At 42.3% G+C, this 23,760-nt stretch overlaps 1 protein-coding gene across 10 annotated transcripts in view; it reads left to right on the plus strand.

Moving 5' to 3' along the window:
- Positions 1–23,760, plus strand: part of LOC102930543 (phospholipid scramblase 1) — a 52,841-nt gene that overhangs the window by 388 nt on the left and 28,693 nt on the right. For 3 of the 10 annotated variants that reach the window (XR_006283545.1, XM_037908648.2, XM_037908647.2), the window contains exons 2-5: positions 17,975–18,029; positions 18,858–18,959; positions 22,576–22,745; positions 23,648–23,690. Coding sequence is in view for 9 of the 10 variants with exons in the window: in XM_037908648.2 (XP_037764576.1) it covers positions 18,020–18,029; positions 18,858–18,959; positions 22,576–22,745; positions 23,648–23,690 (325 nt within the window). In the remaining variant the exon portion in view is untranslated. Of the gene's footprint in view, positions 1–60; positions 221–5,302; positions 5,340–8,968; positions 9,156–17,974; positions 18,030–18,857; positions 18,960–22,575; positions 22,746–23,647; positions 23,691–23,760 lie in introns of those variants that run through there. The other 7 variants (XM_043521720.1, XM_027817401.3, XM_027817402.3 and 4 more) reach the window with 6 other exon arrangements.

A 23,760-nucleotide genomic window follows, 5' to 3' on the forward strand; every position in this document is an offset into this window, starting at 1 on the left:
GGCGGCTGCAGGGGGCCGGTGCCCCATGCGGGTGATGGCGATGGCGTGGGTTTCCCCCTCCCCGGCAATCGACAGCTTTCACTTTCGTTTCTTCTGCGCCTGAAAGGGGTGACGGCGCCAGCGACCCGTGTCGTCTCTGTAGACCCGGCTTCCTGCTTCCGGACCCGGCTTGTCTGTGGACTGGGGTCTGTATGTCTGCTTCCCCCCTCTGAATGGATGGGTGCTGCTTCTCTGAGCAAAATGGAACCCTGGAGAGAAAGAGAGAGCGATGCATTGCCACAAACCCCCTCCTTCAGTAACAGAGGTTTTCTTGAAGGAGTCTAGTTAGTGACTAGATGCTTGTGGGACTCCTTTTCTTCCATACACACTGTTAGAGGGATTTCCCTTCACCCTCCCACTTCCCTGGTTCTTGTCACGCAGACAGTAAGCAGCAAGAGACCAGAAGTCCGAAGCGCAGACAATGGCATGTTTATTGGGGTTAGTTTCCAAGCAAGCATATTCCGAAGCCCTTCAAGCCAGTCGGGCTTATCTCTATATTCTGATAGTCTGTTCCCCAGTGTCCCCCTTCCCGGCTCTGACGCCGCAGAGCATTTACCCCATGTCCCCCTTCCCGGCTCTGACGCCGCAGAGCATTTACCCCATGTCCCCTTAGCAAACATGATTCCAACTTCCCTTCCCCCCCACTTCCTGTTTGACCCCAGTTTATACAGTAATAGTCTCAGCTATACTTTAACCAATCGTTTTATTGAAATGTAAGTAACCAATCCTAACATATTGTAAACATAATTCGCTAACCAGTTATATCCCACTACCTTAATTAACTTGCACCTAGCAAAATTCATTATACAGCAGACAGAAACAATTAGAGAACCAGACAGATTTACAATAGAAAGTTGGGGCCGTAAAGAGAAAACAGTACAGAAATGAGGGTTTCACAACCAACCAATGATAAATGATTTCTTGCCAGACAGGATGCCATCAAACTAAGTTTTCTCTTACCATCTTTAGCTGGTGGTGATAGGCACTATCAGGACAGGATTGTATTCCTAACAGCCCAATACCACCTTATCTCAATGTGACTGGTTTAGAATGTGAGGATGTGACTTTAGGCTTGATCTGTTTGCTTTGCCAGAAAGAAGACTGAGAGGTGAGTCATAATAAGTACCTTAATCAGGGAAAATAGCAGGTACTACAGGGCTCTTTCATTTAGTAAAGAAAGGCATAAATGGAAGCAATCTCTGGATGTTAACAACAAAAACAAAAACTTCAAATTAAAAATGAGGCACATATTTTTAACATTGAGAGAAATTAACTGTTGGAACAAACTACCAAGGGAAGCAGTGGAGTCTCCCCCTCTTGAGGTCTTCAGGATGCTTATCTGAAAGATAGGTTTCAGAGTGGTAGCCGTGTTAGTCTGTATCAGCAAAAAGATCGATGAGTACTTGTGGTATCTCTGAGACTAACAAATTTATTTGAGCGTAAGCTTTCGTGGGCTAAAGCCCACTTCATCAGATGCATGCAGTGGAAAATACAGTAGGAAGATATATATATACAGAGAATATGAAAAAATGGGGGTTGCCATACCAACTCAAACGAGAATAATCGATTAAGGTGGGCTATTAACAGCAGGAGAAAAAAACATTTGTAGTGATAATCAGGATGGCCCATTTCATACTGTTGACAAGAAGATATGAGTAACAGTAGGGGGGAAATTAGCACGGGGAAATAGTTTTTAGTTTGTGCAAAGACTTATCCACTCTCAGTCTTCATTCAAGCCTAATTTAATGATGTCCAGTTTGCAAATTAATTCCAGTTCTGCAGTTTCTCATTGGAGTCTGTTTTTGAAGTTTTTTTGTTGAAGAATTGCCACTTTTAGGTCTGTAATTGAGTGTCCAGGGAGGCTGAAGTGTTCTCCGACTGGTTTTTGAATGTTATAATTCTTGACGTCTGATTTGTGTCCATTTATTCTTTTGTGTAGAGACTGTCTGGTTTGGCCAATGTACATGGCAGAGGGGCATTGCTGGCACATGCTGGCATATATCACATTGGTAGATGTGCAGGTGAACGAGCCTCTGATAGTGTGGCTGATGTGATTAAGTCCTATGATGGTGTCCCTTGAATAGATACATGGACACAGTTGGCAACGGGCTTTGTTGCAAGGATAGGTTCCTGGGTTAGTGGTGCGTGGTTGCTGGTGAGTGTTTGCTTCAGGTTGGGGGGTTGTCTGTCTCCCAAGATCTGTGAGAGTGAGGGATCGTCCTTCAGGATAGGTTGTAGATCCTTGATGAAGCGCTGGAGAGGTTTTAGTTGGGGGCTGAAGGCGACGGCTAGTGGAGTTCTGTTACTTTCTTTGTTGGGCCTTATTAACAAGGTTATTTTAGGGGGGGTCCACAGTATTGCCACCCTTACTTTTGCGTTACCTTCAGAGCTGGGGGGGTCTGGAGAGCGGCGGCTGTTGGCCAGGTGCCCAGCTCCGAAGGCAGTGCCCCGCCAACAGCACTGCAGAAGTAAGGGTGGCAATGCTGTACCATGCCATCTTTCTGTGCTGTTGCTGGCAGCAGCTCTGCCTTCAGAGTTGGGATCCCAGCCAGCTGACACCACGCTCCAGCTGCCCTGCTCTGAAGGCAGGGCCACCAGCAGCAGCAGTGCAGAAGTAAGGGTAGCAGTAGCGCAACCCCCGCTACAATAACCTTGCAACCCCCTCCCACAACTCCATGTTCGGTCGGGACCCCTACAATTACAACACTGTGAAATTTCAGATTTAAATAGCTGAAATCATGACATTTACAATTTTTAAAATCCTATGACTGTGAAATTGACCAAAATGGACTGTGAATTTGGTAGGGCCCTAATTATAGGGATAACAGGAACATGGTGGAATAGCAGTCATGACTGGAGTATGAGATTGAAGGGCATGTGCTGTTCAGGAAAAGTAGAAATAAAGATAAAGGTAGTGGAATAGCATTGTATATTAATGATGAGGTAGACTGTAAAGAAATTAGAAGTAATGGAATGGATAAAACAGAATCTGTCTGGGTCAAAATCACTTTGGGGAAGAAAGCTGCCAGAGTTTCCCCTAGGATAGTGCTTGGTGTACCTTATAGACCCCAGAATCTGATTTGGATATGCACGAAGACCTCTTTCATGTTTTTAATGAAATAAATACTACTGGGAATTGTGTGATTATGGGAGACTTTAACTTTCCAGATTTAGACTGGAGGACAAGTGCTGCTAATAACAGTAGGGCCCAGATTTTCCTGGATGAGATAGCTTCCAGATTTCTTCACCAACTAGTTGCTGAACGAACAAGAGGTGATGCCATTGTTAGATTTGGTATTGGTGAGTAATGAGGACCTCATAGAAGAAGTGGTTGTAGGAGAAAACCTTGGTCTGAGTGATTATGAGCTCATTTAGTTTAAACTAAATGGAAAGATAAACAAAAATAGATCTGCAACTAGGTCCTTGATTTCAAAAGGGCAAACTTTAAAAATTAAGGGAATTAGTTAAGGAAGTGGACTGGACTGAAAAACTCAAGAATCTGAATGTGGAGGAGGCTTGGAATCAACTTCAAGTCAAAGTTGAAGAAATTGTCCAAAGCCTGCATCCTAAGCAAGGGGGGAAAAATTGTAGGGAAAGGCTGCAGACCAAGATGGATGAGCAAGCATCTCAAACATATTATTAAGAGAAAGCAGAAAGTCTACAAGGAGTGGAAGATGGGGTAGATCAGCAAGGAAAGCTACCTCTTGTAGGTCAGAAAGTGTAGGGGGAAAAAATGAGAACTGCCAAAAGCCAAGCAGAGTTGGACCTTGAAAAGGAGATTAAAACCAATAGTAAAGGGTTCTATAGTCATGTTCATTAAAAGAAAACAAGAAAAGAAGAAGTGGGACTGCTAAACACTGAGGATGGGGTCAAGATTAAAGATAATCTAAGCATGGCCCAACACCTAAACAAATACTTTGCCTCAGTTTTCAATCAGGACAATGAGGAGTTTAGGTATAGTGGCAGGGTGGCTAATGGAAATGATAATATGGTAGCAGAAATTACCATATCCAAGGTGAAGGAGGACTTTTGTCACCTTAGAGACTAACAAATTTATTTGAGCATAAGCTTTCGTGAGCTACAGCTCACTTCATCAGATGCATTCAGTGGAAAATCCACTGAATGTATCCGATGAGCTTTCGTGAGCTACAGCTCACTTCATCGGATGCATTCAGTGGAAAATCCACTGAATGCATCCGATGAAGTGAGCTGTAGCTCACGAAAGCTTATGCTCAGATAAATTTGTTAGTCTCTAAGGTGACACAAGTCCTCCTTTTCTTTTTGTGGATACAGACTAACACGGCTGCTACTCTGAAACATATCCAAGGTGGAGATCAAACTCAACCAACTTAATGGCAGTAAATGGGGAGGCCTGATAATCTCCATTCAAGAATATTAAAGGAACTGGCACATGAAATTGCAAACCAATAGCAAGGATTTTTAATGAATCTGTAAACTTGGGGGTTGTACCCTAAGAATGGAAAATTGCTAATATAGTACCTATTTTTAAGAGAGGAAAAAAAGTGATCTGGCAAACTACAGGCCTGTTAGTTTGACCTCAATTGTTTGAAAAATCTTGGAACAAATTTTGAAAGAAAAAGTAGGTAAGGACAGAGAGGTAAACAGAAATTGGGGTAAAATATAATATGGCTTTACAAAAGGTAGATCATGTCAGACCAACCGATTTCCTTCTTTGAGAAGATAACTGATTTTTTTTAGACAAAAGAAATGCAGTAGATCTAATCTATCTGGATTTCAGTAAGGCATTTGACACAGTTCCAATGGGAAATTATTAGTTAAATTTGAGAAGATTTGGACTAATATGAGAATTGAAAGATAGATAAGTTAAAGGGGAGACTGTAGTGGGTCATACGGAAAGGTCAACTGTCAGACTGAAGGGAAATTACTAGTGGAGTTCCTTAGGGACTGGTCTTGGGACCTATCTTATTTAACATTTTTATTAATGATCTTGACACAAAAAGTGGGAGTGTGTTAATAAAATTTGCAGGTGACACAAAGTTGGGAGGTATTGCCAGTACAGAGGAGGACTGGAATATCATACAAGATTATCTGGATGACCTTGAAAACTGGAGTAATAGAAATGGGATGAAATTTAATAGTGCAAGGACACTGACTTAGGAACTAACCACAAGATTTTTTGCTATAAGATGGGGACTTATCTGATGGAAGCGGCAGAGAAGGAAAAAGACTTTGAGTGTATTGGTTGATCACAGGATGACTATGAGCCACCAATGTGATGTGGTCGTGAAAAAGGCTAATGCAGTCCTGGGATGGATCAGGTGAGGTATTTCCAGTAGAGACAAGGAAGGGTTAGTACCATTATACAAGGCACTGGAGAGACCTCATCTGGAATACTGTATACAGTTTAAGAAAGATGAATTCAAACTGGAACAGGGGCAGAAAAGGGCTACTAGGAAGATCTGAGGAATGGAAAACCTACCTTATGAGAGGAGACTCAGAGTGTGGCTTGTTTAGCCTAACCAAAAGAAGGCTATGGGGAGATGTGATTGCTGTCTACAAATTCATCTGAGGGACAAATACCAGAGAGGGAGAGGAGTTATTTAAGTTAAGCACCAATGTGGACACAAGAACCAGTGGATATAAACTGGCCATCAACAAGTTTAGGCTTGAAATTAGACGCAGGTTTCTAACCATCACAGGAGTAAAGTTCTGGAACAGCCTTCCAAGGGAAGCAGTGGGGGCAAAAAGCCTTATTTGTTTCAAGACTGAGCTTGATAAATTTATGGAGGGGATGATATGATGAGACTGCCTACAATGATATGTAGCCAATATGCAACTGCTAATATCCAACATCTCCAACATCCAGTGATGGGACACTAGCTGAGGAGAGCTCTGAGGTACTACAGAGAGTTCTTTCCCATGTGTCTGGCTGCTGGGTCTTGCCCACAAGTTCAGGGTCTAACTGATTGCCATATTTAGGGTCCGGACAAAATTTTCCCCCGGGTCAGATTGGCAGAAACCCTGAGGTTTTTTGCCTTCCTCTGCAGCATAGGGCACTGGTCACTTGCAGGCCTAAACTAGCATAAATGACGGATTTTTCTGTAATTTGACGTGTTTAAATCATGTGAGGCCTTCAGTAACTCAGTCAGAGGTTCTGGGTCTATTAGAGGAGTGGGTGGGTGAGGTTCTGTGGCCTGCAATGTGTAGGAGGTCAGACTAGAAGATCATGATGGTCCCTTTCGTCCTTAAAGCCTATGAGTCTAAGTCATTAGGCTCAATGCAGGGATAACTGGGTGAAACTCTATGGCCTGTGTTATACAGGAGATCTGTCTAGATGATCTAATGGCCCCTTCTGGTCTTAAAATCTGCAAATTCCAAATTTGTTTATTTTCTTTATCTCTAAACCCCCATGTGTTTAATGTACTTCTTTAATCTGTTATCTATCTCTTCTATGGGACATTTTCAATTATTTACTCATCTTAAAGGTTGGAAATGTAAATTCTGTGAAGAAACATATCAAATGCATGCTCTGACCTGGAAGATGTCCCTAGGGTACAATCTTGACTGTTGAATAACAGTGTCCCCTGAATTCTCTAGCCTGGGGTGCCTTTTGCAATGCTTTAGTGGTGAACAACAACCTCTCCCCGTTCTGCTCACATGCAGCCTGCAGCATGTAAATTCACTCCCAGCTAAATACATGAATGCTCTCCCAGCCACTCATGAACTACATATAGTGGGATACCTGCAAATTCTTAGTCCCAGCCTTGTTCCCCAGAAATGTGCATCTTGTACTGCTTAGTACACTCCTGGACAGTACAAGCTCATGGTACATCTGTAATTTCATCAAAGGAAATAAAATGTGCACCAGCCTTTCTATCTCAAATGGAGTTTCCCACACACTTTAATCCAAACTCATACTAGTTAAGATTAAACAATAAGATAAGTTTATTAACTACAGAAGATAGATTTTAAGTGATTATAAGTATAGATGTATATAAGACAGGATTGGTTACAAAAGAAATAAAAAGATAAAAACACAAGCTAATACTTAATGAACTTAAAAGCAAAATATCTTTCTCAACATAATCTCACAGTGCAGACTGGGTCTTCTTCAAGCCTGGGACCACTCCAATCTTTGTTCAGTTCTTTTAAAGTTGTTGATGTCATAAGCAGAGAGATGGGTGGTCATGGTCTCTCATTCTCATACCCTCTCCCCTCTTGGAGGATTACCCCCCGTTGGGGTGTAGGCAACATGTAGTCCCTCGTAGATGTGGGGGTTGAAATGTTCCTGTGATGCAATGTACATTTCTTGTTTACACCTTCCTGGCCCATTAGTACCTTGCTGGTGTGCTAGTGTGTCTTTGTCGCTAAGAAACTGGTTTGTGGGTGTGACCCAGAACTACAGCATATTTCAGTAACAATCATATAGTAAAATCTCACAATTTTACATGCAGTGGTGTTACACACATTTCAACAAGATGATAATATTCAGCAGATGATGAGTTTTCAAATGCTTCTTCAGAAAATATACTTTGTACAACATATATCATAACCATATAAAAGTGAGGAATATGGGGTACAGGGTATCACATGGGATACAAAGTGTCACAATATATATTTACAAAAAATCTGGTCTTAGCTTTACTCTGTAAAGCTGAGACAGGAAGGGTGAGGTAATATCTGTTATTGGACCATATTACTCCACCCACCTTGTTGCCCTAAAGTCCTGGGACCAACATGGCTACAGCTACACTGTAAAGCTGGGCAGTTTGGCATTTCAGCTTTCTCTCGTCACAGGTTTCTATGCAGAGACATTGATGGAGTGATAAGATATTTCCTTTGGATGTTTCATTCTTTTGAGGGTATCTAGATTTTTTTTAATAGTTGTTCGCTTGCTTGTGGAGGGACCAGAGGTTTTTGAGGTGCCCCTCTTGATTATTTAATTATTATGCTTTTGATTTTCATGTTAATTTAGTCCTCCTGAAATGTGCTGGCTTATCAGCAATAGAGGCTGAAGGTTAGGGTTTATATAAACAATCTAACATGGGGGTTCTCAAACTGGGGGTCGTGTCCCCTCAGGGAGTCACAAGGTTACTACTTGTGGGGTCACGAGCTGTCAGCCTCCGCCCCAAACCGTGTTCCCCTCCAGCATTTATAATAGTGTTAAATATGAAAAAATGTGTTTTTAATTTATAAGGGGGGTTGTACTCATAGGCTTGCTGTGTGAAAGGGGTCACCAATACAAAAGTTTGAGAACCACTGATCTAACATAATGTGTGTGGAAAAAGAAACAAAAGTCACTCCCAGATATCTAAGATAAAGTTCCTTCTGGATCCCCCAGAGCAGCTTGTCTTTGTAAGTCTGCTTTCTACACTGTAAACTCTCCAAGGAATGGTCTGCTTTAATGCCTGCTTCTTCCATGGGGCTGAGCATAGTGTTACTACTTTTGTGGCCCTAAGCAAATATGCTCATGTCAGTATTTTCTGTGACATAACCAGAAAGAGATAAAGCTGCTTAGACCTCATCATGAAGAGAGATGACAGTTGCCTTAAATTATATTCAAAACAAAATAGAAAAATCCATGGGCGGTGGGTGAACCACGGGCTCAGGGAGGCTAGCCCCCGACCCAGTCCACTCTTTCTGCCTGAGGCTTCCCCCCCACAAACCTAGATTCCCCACCACCACCAGAGCACTGGGCGGGCATGCGCCCCCTCCCCAGTCCCAGAGCGCTGGTCGGGCGCACGTCCCCTAGCCTTGGAGCACCAGGCGTGCAGCCATGCCCCAGCCCGGAGTGGCAGGCGGCGCACAGCTCCCCACCCACCCACCCCCTGCCCTGGAGCACTGGGCAGTATGGTCCCAGTGCCGGGGGTCCCCCCCAGCACTGTGCAGCCCCAACTACCCCAAGTCCCAGCCGCACTAGACCCAGCCCAAGCAGGCTTCCCTTTCTGGAAGAGGAGCAGCCTGCCTGGTGGGCAGGGACCTGGGGCCAACTAGCAGCAAGAGGGGAGGGAGCCTCTGGATGGAGCATGGGTGGGGCCACATAGGGCTGTTTGGGGAGGCACAGCCTTCCCCCACCTATTAGACACGCTGCCCATGGAAAAATCCTGTAGTGCACCTGACTGCATACATCTAGGGTTAGATTCTGATCCTATGTTTGCTATTGTCAACCTATTGAGTGCATCTCCTGACTTACACCAGGATAAATGAAATCAGAATCTGTCTACATAATAATCATAAAACAATGGTCTGAGGAAACATATATGAAAATGTTTTGCTGAAAGTTTTTTCCCCCCCCCCCCAAGTGCAGTTCATGAGTAGGAAATGGGGAAAAGAATGTGGGGGTGTTATTTCCCTGTTTAATAAATTTCATAATACACTAAAAATAATACCATCCCATTCTTCTGATTTCTCTTAAAGCAGTTGTTTCCTCGACTGTTCTTACAAATGTTTTGAATGTCCCCGAGGCATTTGGGCTAATGTGTCTATTGGAAATATAGTTAAGTACTGGAAGTGTGGATCCCTCCAATGGTAGCAGAACAATATTGGTACTAATTGATACCGTTACATCAATAATGTTTCTGCTTGAGTAAGACAATGGAACTAAACAGGTGCCTTGAGGTTTTAATTTGCAATGGGAAGCAGAAGGGCACATTGTTGTGCCAGTTCAGCTTGTTAGGCAGGACTTGATTAGAGCCACTCTGTTTCTTAGCAACGGCCCTCCCTAACTACAAACACACTTTAAGGGAGAGGAGGAGATTTGCAAATACCTTTCTGACAAGCTGGATAATGGTAGAAAGCAGAAATTCACAGCTGGAGGCTAACCAGGGAACTTTATTGGACAGTGGGATTTAAACACTTGTGCATCAGACTTATCTTGTTTTAATTTTGAATGCTAAGCACACATGAGCCTGAACTAAGAAGATTCGTATCTTTGGACAGAAGAGGGGTCATATCCTAGGTTACTGGCTTCATATTTATCTGGGTCATTCATGTTACAATATTTACTGCACTTCAAATTTTTTTTCAAATATGTATACTAATCTCTCATTCAATATCTAGAAAATAGTATCAGTCCTCTTAGTTGACTCAAAGCAGTATGTTAAGATTCAAAGAAAATGGGATAGTTATTTATGATTAACTCACCTGTTCCAGATTAGTGTTTGCAGGTTCCTTAATAAACTGGTAGTGGCAAAATAAAGTCCAAAATCTGACATGTTTAGTAGCCATGAATTGACTTCCTCTAGTCACAAAACAGTTACATCTCTGGAAGTGAACAGCTGTTGATGGAGGCCCTGGATATGGAGAGGGAGATGATATTTTAGGCAGCTAGGGCCAATCCTATGGAGAGATTTGAATATTAAGATGATGGGAAAGACTCTGTTTTGTTGGGAGGCAGTGTAGGAAATAGAGTACCAGGGTCATGTGTTCATGGTGACCTGTTTTGTTTTTTTTTGTTTTTTTAAGGAAATGGTCTGTTGCACTTTGTACCCGTTAAAGCTTTTTGAATACTCTTATTTGGTTGTTTGTTTTATTAAAGTTATATGGCTTCATTCCCAGATTGAATTACAATGTTCAGCCTGGAGGTCACAAAAGTATAGGGTTCTATAGCCAGATTTGTCTGTGATAGGATTGGACATAGTCTTCTAGGCAGCCTCAGGTGGAAGTTGGCGTTTTTCCTCAGTCATGGTGCGTAGCCACCCAGTGGAATCTACAAATCCTGAGTTAGGCATCTAGCTCCCTATACAATGCATGGGGAGAGATAGGCATCTAAGAAAGCCACCTAAGCTTGCCAATAGTGGATGCTGACTGGAGGGGTATCACCTAAGTCCCACTCCTCTCCCAGAGTTAGGTGCCGAAGTCTAGGTTGAAGGGAGGCATCCTGTCTCTGCTTGGGGTCCACATTCAGGAACCCTCTCCTGGAGTCAGGCACCTAAACAGTTTTCTCACAAGAACAGTGGTGACATGTGCCTAACACTACGCAAAATGGCGTCTTTCTAGCAATACTGTCTTTTTTGCCTGGGTTCAGTTTCTTCCAGGTGCAGACTGTCTAGAGATATTTAATTTTTGTAGGAGAAGAAACAAACGAGCTGTAAAATTTTCTCAAGATGTACGTGTAGTTCTAAGTTACTACATGGATCTATATCATCTGCTTAAATCGATGGCTCAACGCTAACAGGAACAATAGTATTGTCATTGAAGGAAGTGGTAGTGGGGTTAACTACAAAGACCAGAGGGACTTCTGAAAGGGTGGGGGGGGGAATCATCTAATTATTCATCTGGTGCTTGTTGTCACCAGGACTGTGGGAAATCTCACTGAGTAGCACTCTGCTTGCTCTGAATCTCTGCCTTCCATGTTGCCTAGTCCTTTACACCTGTGCAAAGTGATAGCACTTTTACGCTTGTTTTATACAAAAGTGTCAAAGACTACATGCTGTGCAAGGCAGTGGGGACTGAAGCCCTCTGCTTGGATTCCACCTCACACAATAGCACTTGATGCTTTGTCTGAATGAATGGGTGCTGCTTCTCTGAGCAAAATGGAACCCTGGAGAGAAAGAGAGAGCGATGCATTGCCACAAACCCCCTCCTTCAGTAACAGAGTTTTTCTTGAAGAAGTCTAGTTAGTGACTAGATGCTTGTGGGACTTCTTTTCTTCCATACACACTGTTAGAGGGGTTTCCCTTCACCCTCCCACTTCCCTGGTTCTTGTCACGCAGACAGTAAGCAGCAAGAGACCAGAAGTCCGAAGCGCAGACAATGCCATGTTTATTGGGGTTAGTTTCCGAGCAAGCATATTCCGAAGCCCTTCAAGCCAGTCGGGCTTATCTCTATATTCTGATAGTCTGTTCCCCAGTGTCCCCCTTCCCGGCTCTGACGCCGCAGAGCATTTACCCCATGTCCCCTTAGCAAACATGATTCCAACTTCCCTTCCCCCCCCACTTCCTGTTTGACCCCAGTTTATACAGTAATAGTCTCAGCTATACTTTAACCAATCGTTTTATTGAAATGTAAGTAACCAATCCTAACATATTGTAAACATAATTCGCTAACCAGTTATATCTCACTACCTTAATTAACTTGCACCTAGCAAAATTCATTATACAGCAGACAGAAACAATTAGAGAACCAGACGGATTTACAATAGAAAGTTGGGGCCGTAAAGAGAAAACAGTACAGAAATGAGGGTTTCACAACCAACCAATGATAAATGATTTCTTGCCAGACAGTTTGATGGCATCCTAAGTTTTCTCTTACCATCTTTATCTGGTGGTGATAGTGCCTATCAGGACAGGATTGTATTCCTAACAGCCCAATACCACCTTATTTCAGTGTGACTGGTTTAGAATGTGAGGATGTGACTTTAGGCTTCCCAGCTTATGGCTGCCCCTGCTGCTTAACCAAAAGCCTTAGCCTAAGAAGAAGGCCTCGGACTATCCTAGTGAGAGAAGGCCTATACACAGATGGACTGTGATTTTGATTCTTTGTTTTTATACCCCCGTGTAACAGGGTTCTCGACCCACTCCTCTTCCGGGAGCCCGCTGGCTGCTCCCAGTAAGGCTCAGAGAGGCTTCAGGATTGTGCAACACCCATGCCTTTATTTACTTAAGGTTATCCCACCACCAGTGTCTATCTAGGAGACCTCCAGTACTCTCCCTAACTGACCTTTCCCTGGCTCCCTCCCAGCCTTCTGGCTCCCTCCCAGCCTTTATAGCCCTTGGCTTGTCTGGCCAGCAGGTGTTGCCAATCCTCAGGCCGGCATCAGGCCTTTTCCATCAGCCCCAATCGGCTTCCCTGATTGGAGCTTACTGGGCAGGGGCTAATTAGGTGCTTTTGCACCAGCACCCTGCTACACACCTCCCCCCCTTAAGCCAACGCCAGGCCTGATCTTCCTTGGTGCTGCTTTTCTCGGCCTGGGGTTTTACTCTGGGGGTGGCCTCCCTGCCCAGCAGGGTGGTCCCCGGGCTCAACCCTGTAGGGTTTTGGCATGCTCCACCCACAAAAGGTGCATTGGGTAGGGGGTGGGCCACCCCACAAGTCCACCTCCACCCAGAGGTTGTCACACCAGTCGCACCCTTGAGCAGGTCACCCTAGATGTTCTCTTTCCTTCCCTGGTGGGGGAGACGGCTCGGCATCAACTGCCCCGAGGCTGCTCCGTGTCTCTGGTTTGTGCCCTCTGCCTCTTGGAGTTAGGGCCTCTCCCTTTTGGGTTTCTACATTCTGATCTTTCTTTAGCTTCTCTGCCTCTATCACAGAGATTCCATCCCCTGGGTGGTCCCATCCTGGGACACTTGTTCCTTCATCAGTCCCTCCTGTAGGGTCCCTATCCTGGCTGTTGTCTAGCGTTTGTATCTTTCTCCCCTTGAGGTTGTGGGGACTCCCTCTTCTCAGGGTCTCAGGCCTTGCCCCCTCCCTCCAGGGTCCTCCCTCTTGCTTTCTCTGTTGGTCTCGTCCCCATACCCTCTCTCCCTTTTTAGGAAGGATTCCAGTCCAACCCGAGGATCACGGGGTAGGGCAACCCCTCTATTACCCCCACCCGCTTCCAGGCAAACCTTCCCTGCACCTCCAGGGATACCTGGGCCACGGGACAATACTCCCCATCCCCTGGGATGTGTTCCACCAGCATCCTTTCTCCAGGGATAAGCCAATGCGGCTTTACCAAGCGCTGCTGTATGAGGGAGCGGGCTGAGGATGTATCCAGACTAGACCCCTCTGGGACTTTCTCCCCACCCACACAGGGATGGTGGCTATTCCATGCCTCTTCTTCGGCCCCCCAACCTTGGTCCAGCCACAGAATTCAGCAACCCCACAGTCCATCACTGGGCAGTCACGGCTCTTATGCCCCAGCTGTCCACAGCACCAGCATAAAAGCCGTCCTGGATGGCTAGGGGTTCCCTTGTGCTCCTCCCATCGCTTGTTTACCAGCTTCCCAGCGGGGTGCTCATGGTGTTTCTTGCCTCCCTCTGTATCTCACAGGGTCCAGTGCTCCCTCAGGGGGAAGTCTGCCTCTGCATATTCCTCTGTCCTTTTGGCAGCAGCTTTTATAGTGCCAGGCTGATGTCGCCGCACCCAGACCCGCATGGTATCGGGGAGGCACTGCACAAACTGTTTGAGGATCCCCTGATCCATAATCTGCCCCACTGTTTGGGCATTGGGCCTAAATCACCACTTCGCCCAGTCCGTCAATCTCTGGACGAAGGCCTGGGGCTGCATACCCCCTGCCCACTGGGCTGCCCGAAACTTTTGCCGGTATTTCCCTGATGAAAGCCCCAGGCAGTCCAAGATGGCTGCCTTCACTGTGTCATAGTCCCTAGCCTGGGCATCTGTCAGGGCCATGTATGCCACTTACACCTCCCCAGCAAGATATGGGGCTAGCTGCAGAGCCCAGGTTACCCGGTCCCATCCCACGCCCAGGGCCACCCACTCAAAGGTACCCAAAAAGGCATCAGGGTCATCCGTCGGGGCCATCTTACAGAGACTAAGGCCCAGGGGCCAGGTGCCATCTCCCCCCGCAGGACTTACCAGCCTCTGTAGGAGCTGCTGCTGCACTGTCGCCTGATCTTTGATAAAGTCCTGCAAAGTCCATTGTTGCTTGGCCTGCCAAGCCAGTAAAGCTTGCCTCTCCAGCTGGTGGGACTGCTGAAAGGCCTGCAGTGCCTTTTGTGTCTCCCCGTGTTGCTCCATGAGCCACTGCAGAGTGCCCTCCATCTCTGGGTCACCAAACTGTGTCGCTGGCAATGTATCCCGGACAAGCCCCCACATGTAACAGGGTTCACAACCCGCCCCTCTTCCAGGGGCCCACTTGCTGCCCCCAGTAAGGCTCAGAGAGGCTTCAGGGTTGTGCAACACCCATGCCTTTATTTACTTAAGGTTATCCCACCACCAGCATCTATCTATATACAAGCTTGACAGGATTAGTCACCTCCTTTATAGGCAGAGTCAGCCTTCAGTTAGGAGACCTCCAGTTCCCTCCCTGACTGACTTCTCCCTGGCTGCCCCCCAACCTTCTGGCTCCCTCCCTCCCTGTCAGGCCAGGAGCAACAGGCCTTTTCCATCAATTGGCTTCCCCTGATTGGAGCTGACTGGGCAGGGGCTAATTAGGTGCTTTTGCACCAGCACCCTGCTACACCTGGTAACTAGCTAAGTGATAAAAATACACCTACGTTCTTAAAGTATAGGCCTTAATAGGCAGGCCTGAATATCTATATTCTAATACCCACCCTGCTCCACCAGCCTCCACTTACCTGGGGAACCTCAGTGCCAAGATATCAAGATTATATAATGCTCTTTACTATTAGGATCTTGGATACTATGATGATAAGGGACATATAAATACTGGAATAAAGTCGCTATTACAATTTACATCACAAGTCCAAAGTTCATGAAGTGGCTTATGTAATAGAAAGATTAGTATCAGTACTATTACAAATTGTGAAGTGTTTGTGGGAGCCAGGTTCATTCACTAGTGGAATCCTATTTGCTGAAACTTTTTTGTTATATTCTGTTGAAGGAATTCCTTTTTTACAAAAAATAATATTTACCTCCCTTTCAAGTTACAGTGGGTGTAATTAAAGTTTCCACTGTCCTTCACAGGAAGGTAAATTATTGCCTGTTTGAGTATGTATTCCCTATACTTATGAAAGGGACTACCATTAAATTCAGTAATATCTTATCTAATAGTAGAAGGGTTTTACAAATTACTTGCAAGTCTCCACCCTTTTTTCTAGAATGGATTCTTTATCTGTGGATTCAACCAGGCAGGAATTTCCTCCTTCATAGTATATTATCTGAAAAAGACAGAATCATAGAAATATAGGGCTGGAAGGGACCTTGAGAGGTCAACTAGTCCATCCCACTATGCTGAGGCAGGACCAAATATAAATGGGGTTTTTCCCATTTTATTCATACTTCAAACATGTCCACTCATTTCCCAGTCTCTCCTCCTCATTAGCAATTTTATTGAAATTTGGTCATAGGAGCAGCAGGGTGATACAGATGTCTGGATTTCTTTCTTTCTTTCTTTCTTTCTTTCTTCCTCCTCCACCCCAATCCCTCAGAACGGTACATGTTTGTGTTACACTTTGTATCAAAACAAAAGGAGCCTACCTCTGCTCCTTTTAGTGATATCACTCTGTTCATATTCTAGGAATGGCAGTCAAACTCTGTAAAACGGACACATCCCAGTTAGTTGCTTTTTATTTATTTATTCATTTTTAGTTTTTCTACACTGTGCATCTTACAATGCTAAGTCACCTCTCAAAACACTGTGTCAGATTCAGCAAGATGGATGTGGAGTGTGTGCACATGCATTTTACATGCTTCTACACCAGCTAAACCCATGAAGATTAAACTGGGGTTGGCCAGCTGACCCAATTGACCATTCAGTTGATTGCCTATTATTTGACTACAGTCAAATATTCCAGCAAGAATTCCCTGATGTAGGTGGCAGCCTATTTTTTTGATTGGCTCCTGGTGCCATTCTTTCATTTTTTTAGCACTTCATTTCCTTGTGTTTCACATTTTTCTAAGTTATTTTAACTCAGTTAAGTAACTTGGTTTTTCTGACTGAGCATAAGTACCTATCTGAGGATAAGCCTTTATGGAGACAATATAGCCTTACTCTTTTTTTCTTACTGTTCTAATAAATTAGTGCTTTAATATATCTGACCATTTTTGACATTATTTGACAATATTTGACTCATCAATTGACCAGTTATTTTTGGATCAGTCAAATACCCAACCTTACATTAATGATATTTCTGCCTCCACCCTCTCAGGGTATGCCTACACTGCTCTGTAAACACAGGCTCAGACTCAGGTTGGAGCCCAGACCCTCCCCCCCGCAAAATCTGACTTGGGTCAGCAAGCACTCAGGACTGGGTCATAGGACCAACCTGGGTCCTGCTGAAATTCAGGTCCAAACCCTGTTATTTTGCAGCGTGGACACAGCTCAACCTAGTCCTGAGTCAGAAGGTTTGCATAGTTCAGTATGGATGTATTATCATGGTTGTGTGACTCGACTCTAGCAATTGTAAACCCAGGTTTACAATGCAGTGTGAGTGCTCAAATGTGGGTTTCGACACACACAGTCCACAAGTGTGGGTCCCACAGAGCTGGGTTTAGAGTGTAGTGTTGACATTCCCTAAGGTTCCATAGGGGTCAGCTATAGTGAGAAAAGTCCAAAGATAACAAGAAAATACAGCCCAGGTGGAATTGTGGGATAGCACTGGAGAACTAGCAGTGCCTGGGCTTGATTAGGGTGCATTCTCACTGCAAAGAGTGGGTTGCCAGCCCAGGCTAAAGCAAACATGACCTCAAGCCTCTACCCTCATCTGTGCCTGCTAGTTTGAGCGTCAACCACCCTCAAGCCCAGGTTAGAGGTCTTTCCATGTGAATGGAGAAAGGTTTAGGGGCTATACCCTGGCTAGGCTCAGCTAAATCTAGTAAAAACATACCTTTTAAGGCTTGCCTTCACTGCAGGGTTAATCCAAAGTATTGCTCCTAGCCTGAGTCCTGCTCCCTCCCCACACATCCTTCACTCAAGTGTGATGGTGTTTTTAACTCAAGTTGGTTGGCCTGTGGAGGGATGTGGGCTACAGCTGACAAGTTGTGCTGACTTGAGCTGTTATTTTGCAGTGTCGCAAGGGTAACTTGAGTGAAGGCATTGCATAAGATTCAGGGTGACACATGTGAAGCCATGCTAGCTGGCTGTGTTGTAATTTAGGCTGACTCCTTGCTACAAAATAGCTAGCTAACACTGCTTCAGCCATGTCAGTCTGTGTCTTAACATGATTGAAAAGCCATCTTAATACTTAAATCGATTAAGCTAAGAAAATGGAAAAAATTGTACTCTTTCCCTTTCAATACATAGTCTGAAGGTATTCTTGGCTAATTACTTATAAATAGAAAACCATAAATGTGAGTTTTGTGTAACAGAGGGCTTTTTTTGTTTTCAAAGCGTGAAACAAATGTCTTTTTTGCAGACACACTTGTAAACGGGACCATGGAAATACGTGAGTAAAATATTTCATTAACATTGGTTTAATGTCTTCTAAATGTGGATCACTTACAGGAGTCTAAACTAAACAGCTAAATTAGTGATATATATTGCTACAGTAGTAGTGGGAGGGCTTCTTAGAATAAATGCGCTTCAACACAGATGTTTAAATCGCTCTTAACATCCTTATGACATGTCGCCACATGTCAACTACATTGATCAGTATAAGTAGTTACCAGGCCTAAATTATCTGGATGAGCTAATAGGGATTTAAATGCAGATAATTGGTCCCTTGTGAGTGAAATGATACAACGCAGGAGCAGGAACTATTTTAAAAAAATCTCAAGGATCTTGAACCTGTAAAGCTGTTTGTTAATTAAGTGAGAAAAATTATACCACAATTAATTAGGAGAATCATTTAATTCTCCTTCTCTGTGAAGGAGAATGTTGACTTGTGTTCACAAGTAATTATTTGAATTAGAATGGTACCAAGAACTTTCTATCTTGAGTATTACAAGAGAAATAGATAAGGAAGGTGCTGGTATGGAATAAGAATGAACTAACCTCCTAATTAGATACAGTTTACAGTACCTGTTTACTTTCAGCACTTTTGGGATTTGAATGCATCTAAATTGTTCTGATTCTTTCATAATGTAAAATTTCCCATTAGCGTTTTTTAAAACAAGTTCTGTTTTTAAGGGCATTTCATATTGTTTAAATACAGCAAACTTGTCATAATGTCTAATTTTCATATAGATCTTATCTACAATGAAATAAGTTCATTTTATAGATTTGTTTTTTAATTTGACAAAACAAAAAAAATAAATATTTGTTTTTCTTCCAGCAAATAAAGCTGCTGAATTTCCAAATCCCACTTACCCTCCAGCTTATGCAGGAAATCAAGTTCCTCATGGATATCCTCAGTACGCACCTCAAATTTTCCAAAGTAAGTTATTTGATTATGATATGACTTACAAATTAACTGATCTGTTTTGTCCCCAGAAAAAATAGTTTGGGTTCCAAAATGGCAGCCATCTGTGAACTAATTCCCCTGCTATTAATTTTCCAGGATGAAATCTTTAGACTTTTTCTTGTAGGAAAGATTGGTTGTTCTTTCCTTTATTTGGTATTACTGTGGTAACATGCTACCTATAAAGGAAAATTAAATAGAAAATCTCCTGTGTGCAGGAAAACCCTGTAGGGGCGAAGGCAGGGAAGCTGGTGCAGTTGCAGAAGTAGCTCATGCATGGCAGCTCTTTGCTTTTGAACTCTACATCTCAGTCAATAGTGTCTTTTAAAATAAAAATATTTTACTAATTTTCTCTAGCAATTTAGAACTGGAGTTAAAACTAGAGAAGGTATAGTCTCCATCTCTATTACTGTTTCTGTCTTACCTGCCTCCTATCTGAATACCCTCATGATTTTTCCCACTTTGTTGCCCCTTCTTCCACTGTCACAGAAACTTAAAACTTGTTATCTCTCCCTCTTTGCTGAGTGACCTCCCTCTCTACATTCAAGCCTTTCCTCCAGAACACACCACTTCAAATAGCCCTTTAAGTAATAATTTGCTGAAATATGAATGTTTGACATTTTTATTTAGCTTTTTTAAATGAAGAAAGCCTCTGACTTGAACGTTCACACTCAGTGATATCGTGTATGTCTTAAGTATTGAGTTATATTTGTCCTGTATTGGCCTGTCTTGCTTGTCTTTTGGATTTTATGCACTTTGTGGCAGAGCAACCGTACTCTCACATTCTGTTAACACTGGCAAATAATAATGATTATGCATTGTGGAGACTGAAAAAAGTTTGTTCTTTTCAGAACAAGAAAGATTAAATTCTGAGCTCAAGGTAGTTTGCACTTTCACTGTTTGAGCCTGATATTAAGTACAAACACACGTTGTCATAGTCACACTAACTAAGAATCTTCTCTGTAGACTGTAATTATTTGCTATTCGCTGTAGTGTAATCCAGTTTCACTGGAAAAGATGCCCTTTTCAAGTCCTATAAAAAGCTGTGCAAAACATGTGGGTGGACCAGCCATTACTAAGGCTGTGTTTGTGGTAATATCTCTTGCAAATGCTAGAGTGCGTGAATAACTGCATGAACATTCTTTATAGTTTCAGTATAATGCTTGCTTCATTGTAGAGGAGGAAGCTTAAACTTTTTACTTTCTGTAGATGGAGAAACTTGTACCAGCTTGATGTTGAATTCATGCTAAATTTTGAATCTTCTTTAGTTCTTACATATAACTTCCATGAACATTGTACACATTTGTTCAATTTTATCTTTATAAATAAATTTTATATACTACCAGCACTGCTATAGATAACACATTCCTCTGGTAGTGTAGAATTTATATTACAGATACAGAGAGATCTTAGGTTTCAGAGTAGCAGCCATGTTAGTCTGTATCCGAAAAAAGAAAAGGAGTACTTGTGGCACCTCAGAGACTAACACATTTATTTGAGCATAAGCTTTCATGAGCTACAGCTCACTTCATCGGATGCATTCAGTGGAAAATACACTCAATGCACTCCCCACTGTATTTTCCACTGAATGCATCCGATGAAGTGAGCTGTAGCTCACGAAAGCTTATGCTCAAATAAATTTGTTAGTCTCTAAGGTGCCACAAGTCCTCCTTTTTTTTTTTTTAGAGAGATCTTAATCCATGAACATAAATATATACTATGTGCGCCATCTAGTGGGCCTATCACAATGTTAAGTGTTAAACAGCATGACTTGAATCTGATTTTATACTGAGTTCTGTGTGAGCAAATAAAGTAAATGGGAGATAGTTCATTTAATATAGCTAAAATCAATATGCAGTTATTTAATTATTTCTGTGTATGCATTTACAGTATGACAAACTTCTTGACACTCTCTTTATTTAGACAAAATTAATTAAATATATAGAGTATAGTACGTGCTTGAAAGCTGCAGACTGACTTTTCTAGAGACACGCTATCTCTAAAATAAGTGAAAATAAGTAACTATAGAAAATCTTTTTCTAAAAGTTCTCAAATTGCTATTCACAACATGGCAGTCTTACAGTCATTTATCAAATACTTTTTCATGTTCAAATATACTCTATTTTCATTTGCTGTATATTACTTTTAAATTGTAATGATGAGATCAAATGAGCAGCTTCATTTTTATTACATTTAATTTGTAGATTATTTATAGGTATCTTACTATATGAAATTTGTATATGTGGGAGAGGGGTTTCTTTTCATATTAGTGTGAAGGGTGTAAAATATCTGGTTCCAGATATTTTGTCTTATTATAATAAAAATATCTAGCTCTTATGTAGCACTTTACATCAGTAGGTGTCAAACTGTTTTTCAAAGAAGGTCAGTATCATCCCCATTTTACTGATGGGGAACCTAAAGCACAGGGAGGTGAAGTGACTTGCCTAAGGTCATCCAGGCAGGCCAGTGGCAGAGCTGGGAATAGAAGCTAGGTCTGTTGAGTCCCTGTCAGTGTTCTATCCTCTGGTGGCGTCCGTGTAAGTCCTGTTTACTCTATGACCTTGTCTACACGTAAGTTATATTGCTTTAAGTATACCAATATAGTTGAAGCCATACAATGACTCTTGTACAGATGTAGTTATACCGATACAGGTTGTTGCTGTGCTGGAAGACAGGGAGAGGGAGAAGCAGCTTTTTAGAAAGGAGAGGGAATAGTGACCTCTCTATGCTGCAAACAGCCAGAAGGAAGATAGGGAGAGGGGAGCTACTGTGTCAGTCAAAGAGCCACAAAAAAATAGTTAAGCAGTGTGTTTGACATTACTGTGAAGTTTGAGCCCTGGAGTTGCAGTGGTAAATAATGACCTGTTGATGTGATTCATTATCATGATGTGAAAGTTACAACAGAGTGACAGCATCAGTTTGCAGCTTTCTGATTCCTGGCTACTCACTTTGCTGTTGTAGTGGCTCTCCAGCTTTCAGAGTTTGAGGATCACTGAACTGAATTATGGGTGAGCTTGGAAGTATTAGATTTTTATTATTAAACATCAATTTTACCCTATGCACATAAACTGATGACAAAATATTTCCATCTATAATAATAGAAATGTGCAGATAGGCAGAATAAGAAAAATGCTCCTTGAGAATTTATTGGAGTTTGATTTAAGAATGTTTACTCTGTATATTTTACATGAGTTTTTCAATTTATGTTTTAATGGTTATAAAGCTTTAACTTTTGAATCTCAACAATTACTGTCATTTAAGTAAGTGTCTAACCTCCCCATAACTTCCCACAACTGCCAAAAATTTAAATAGATAAAAATAAAAAAAGCTTACAACCCATAATTTTGCACAACTGTGAAAATGTAAATTATTAATAATTGAAAAATGCTTAAAATAAATGTCAATATTGTTGAAATTATAAAATAAGTTGATTTCTGCCAAGCCTAATTATGTAATGTAGTTTCAGTATGAGACTCTCAATAGTTAAAAATGCTAGAACTTCAGAAGTGTATTTGTTGGTGTGTTGAAACTATGTTTTTAATATCTAATTTTTCAGAATTGTGTGTGTTTTGTTTCTCTTCCCACAAACTAGATGCTCCAGAACAAGCTAATTATGCCTTCCAGGGTTACCCAGCAGGAGCTCCATATGGACCTGGGGTCCCTCCAGTCCAAAATCAGCCTTCTGGGACCAGTGGGGCAGCTTGGATGCCAGCACCTCCTCCCACTCTCAACTGTTCACCCGGATTAGAATACCTAAGTCAGGTACCTATATTCTTCTCCGTTTTAAACTCCCATGAAAATACAAAGCTAATAGATACCTGTGCATTTAAGTACCTTTTTATCTACTTTGGGAAATCAAGTGGCTTACATGATTGGTATTGGGGATACAGAGCCATTTACATTTAGGTCAGAGGTTAAAAATCTTATCTCAGGACCATCATAATTGAAGCATATTACCATTTTATGGCTGCTCAGTGGCCCATTTTGAAAAAGTACTGTCAGTCCCAGTTTTACAGAGGCAAGGTGGCTGAGATAATATCTTTTATTGGACCGACTTCTGTTGGGGAGAGAGACAAGCGTTACCTCACCCACCTTGTCTCTCTAATATCCTGGGACCAACATGACTGCAACAACACTGCATAGTTCCAGTTTTAGCAGACAAGTGTCCACCATTAATTGACACCCAATTTGGCAATTTTAGCCAAGAATTTAAGATTAAATGAAAATGGGTATTGTTCTATTGTACATTGTTGTATCAGAAATAGTGACCCTAGGTAAGGGTAGTATGGTGTGGCAAAAGCTTATATGACCGTCAGACGTCATGACTTTCAATGTGGTACTTTTTCTGAGCACTAGTATTCATTCTCCACCTCCAAGTATATTCAATTAGACGTAGTGCACAACAGAGCAGCTCGCAAAATTGGAATGTTAGTGTTTGAATGATCTCTTTGATCATCTATGTGAGTGAGAGAGAGACCATTTCTAAAGCACAATTAATGTAGATGATCTAATGTTAAAATTATGAATTGATCCATAATTTTGTGTCCTGAAATCTAATTTTTGAAAAATAAACACCAACATACTTGTAGATTTTATTTTTGAAATTTAATTATAACTTTTATTTATTAACTTCTATTCTAAACTGTTTTTTACCACTGTAACAGATTGACCAGATATTAGTTCATCAGCAGATTGAGCTTCTGGAAGGTGTGTACCTTGCTATACTGCTAAATGGAAGATCATTATGCTGGAGATATTTTAAATGACTTTGGTCCTA

The sequence above is a fragment of the Chelonia mydas genome, chromosome 9 (assembly GCF_015237465.2).
Source record: "Chelonia mydas isolate rCheMyd1 chromosome 9, rCheMyd1.pri.v2, whole genome shotgun sequence".
Taxonomy (NCBI): domain Eukaryota; kingdom Metazoa; phylum Chordata; order Testudines; family Cheloniidae; genus Chelonia; species Chelonia mydas.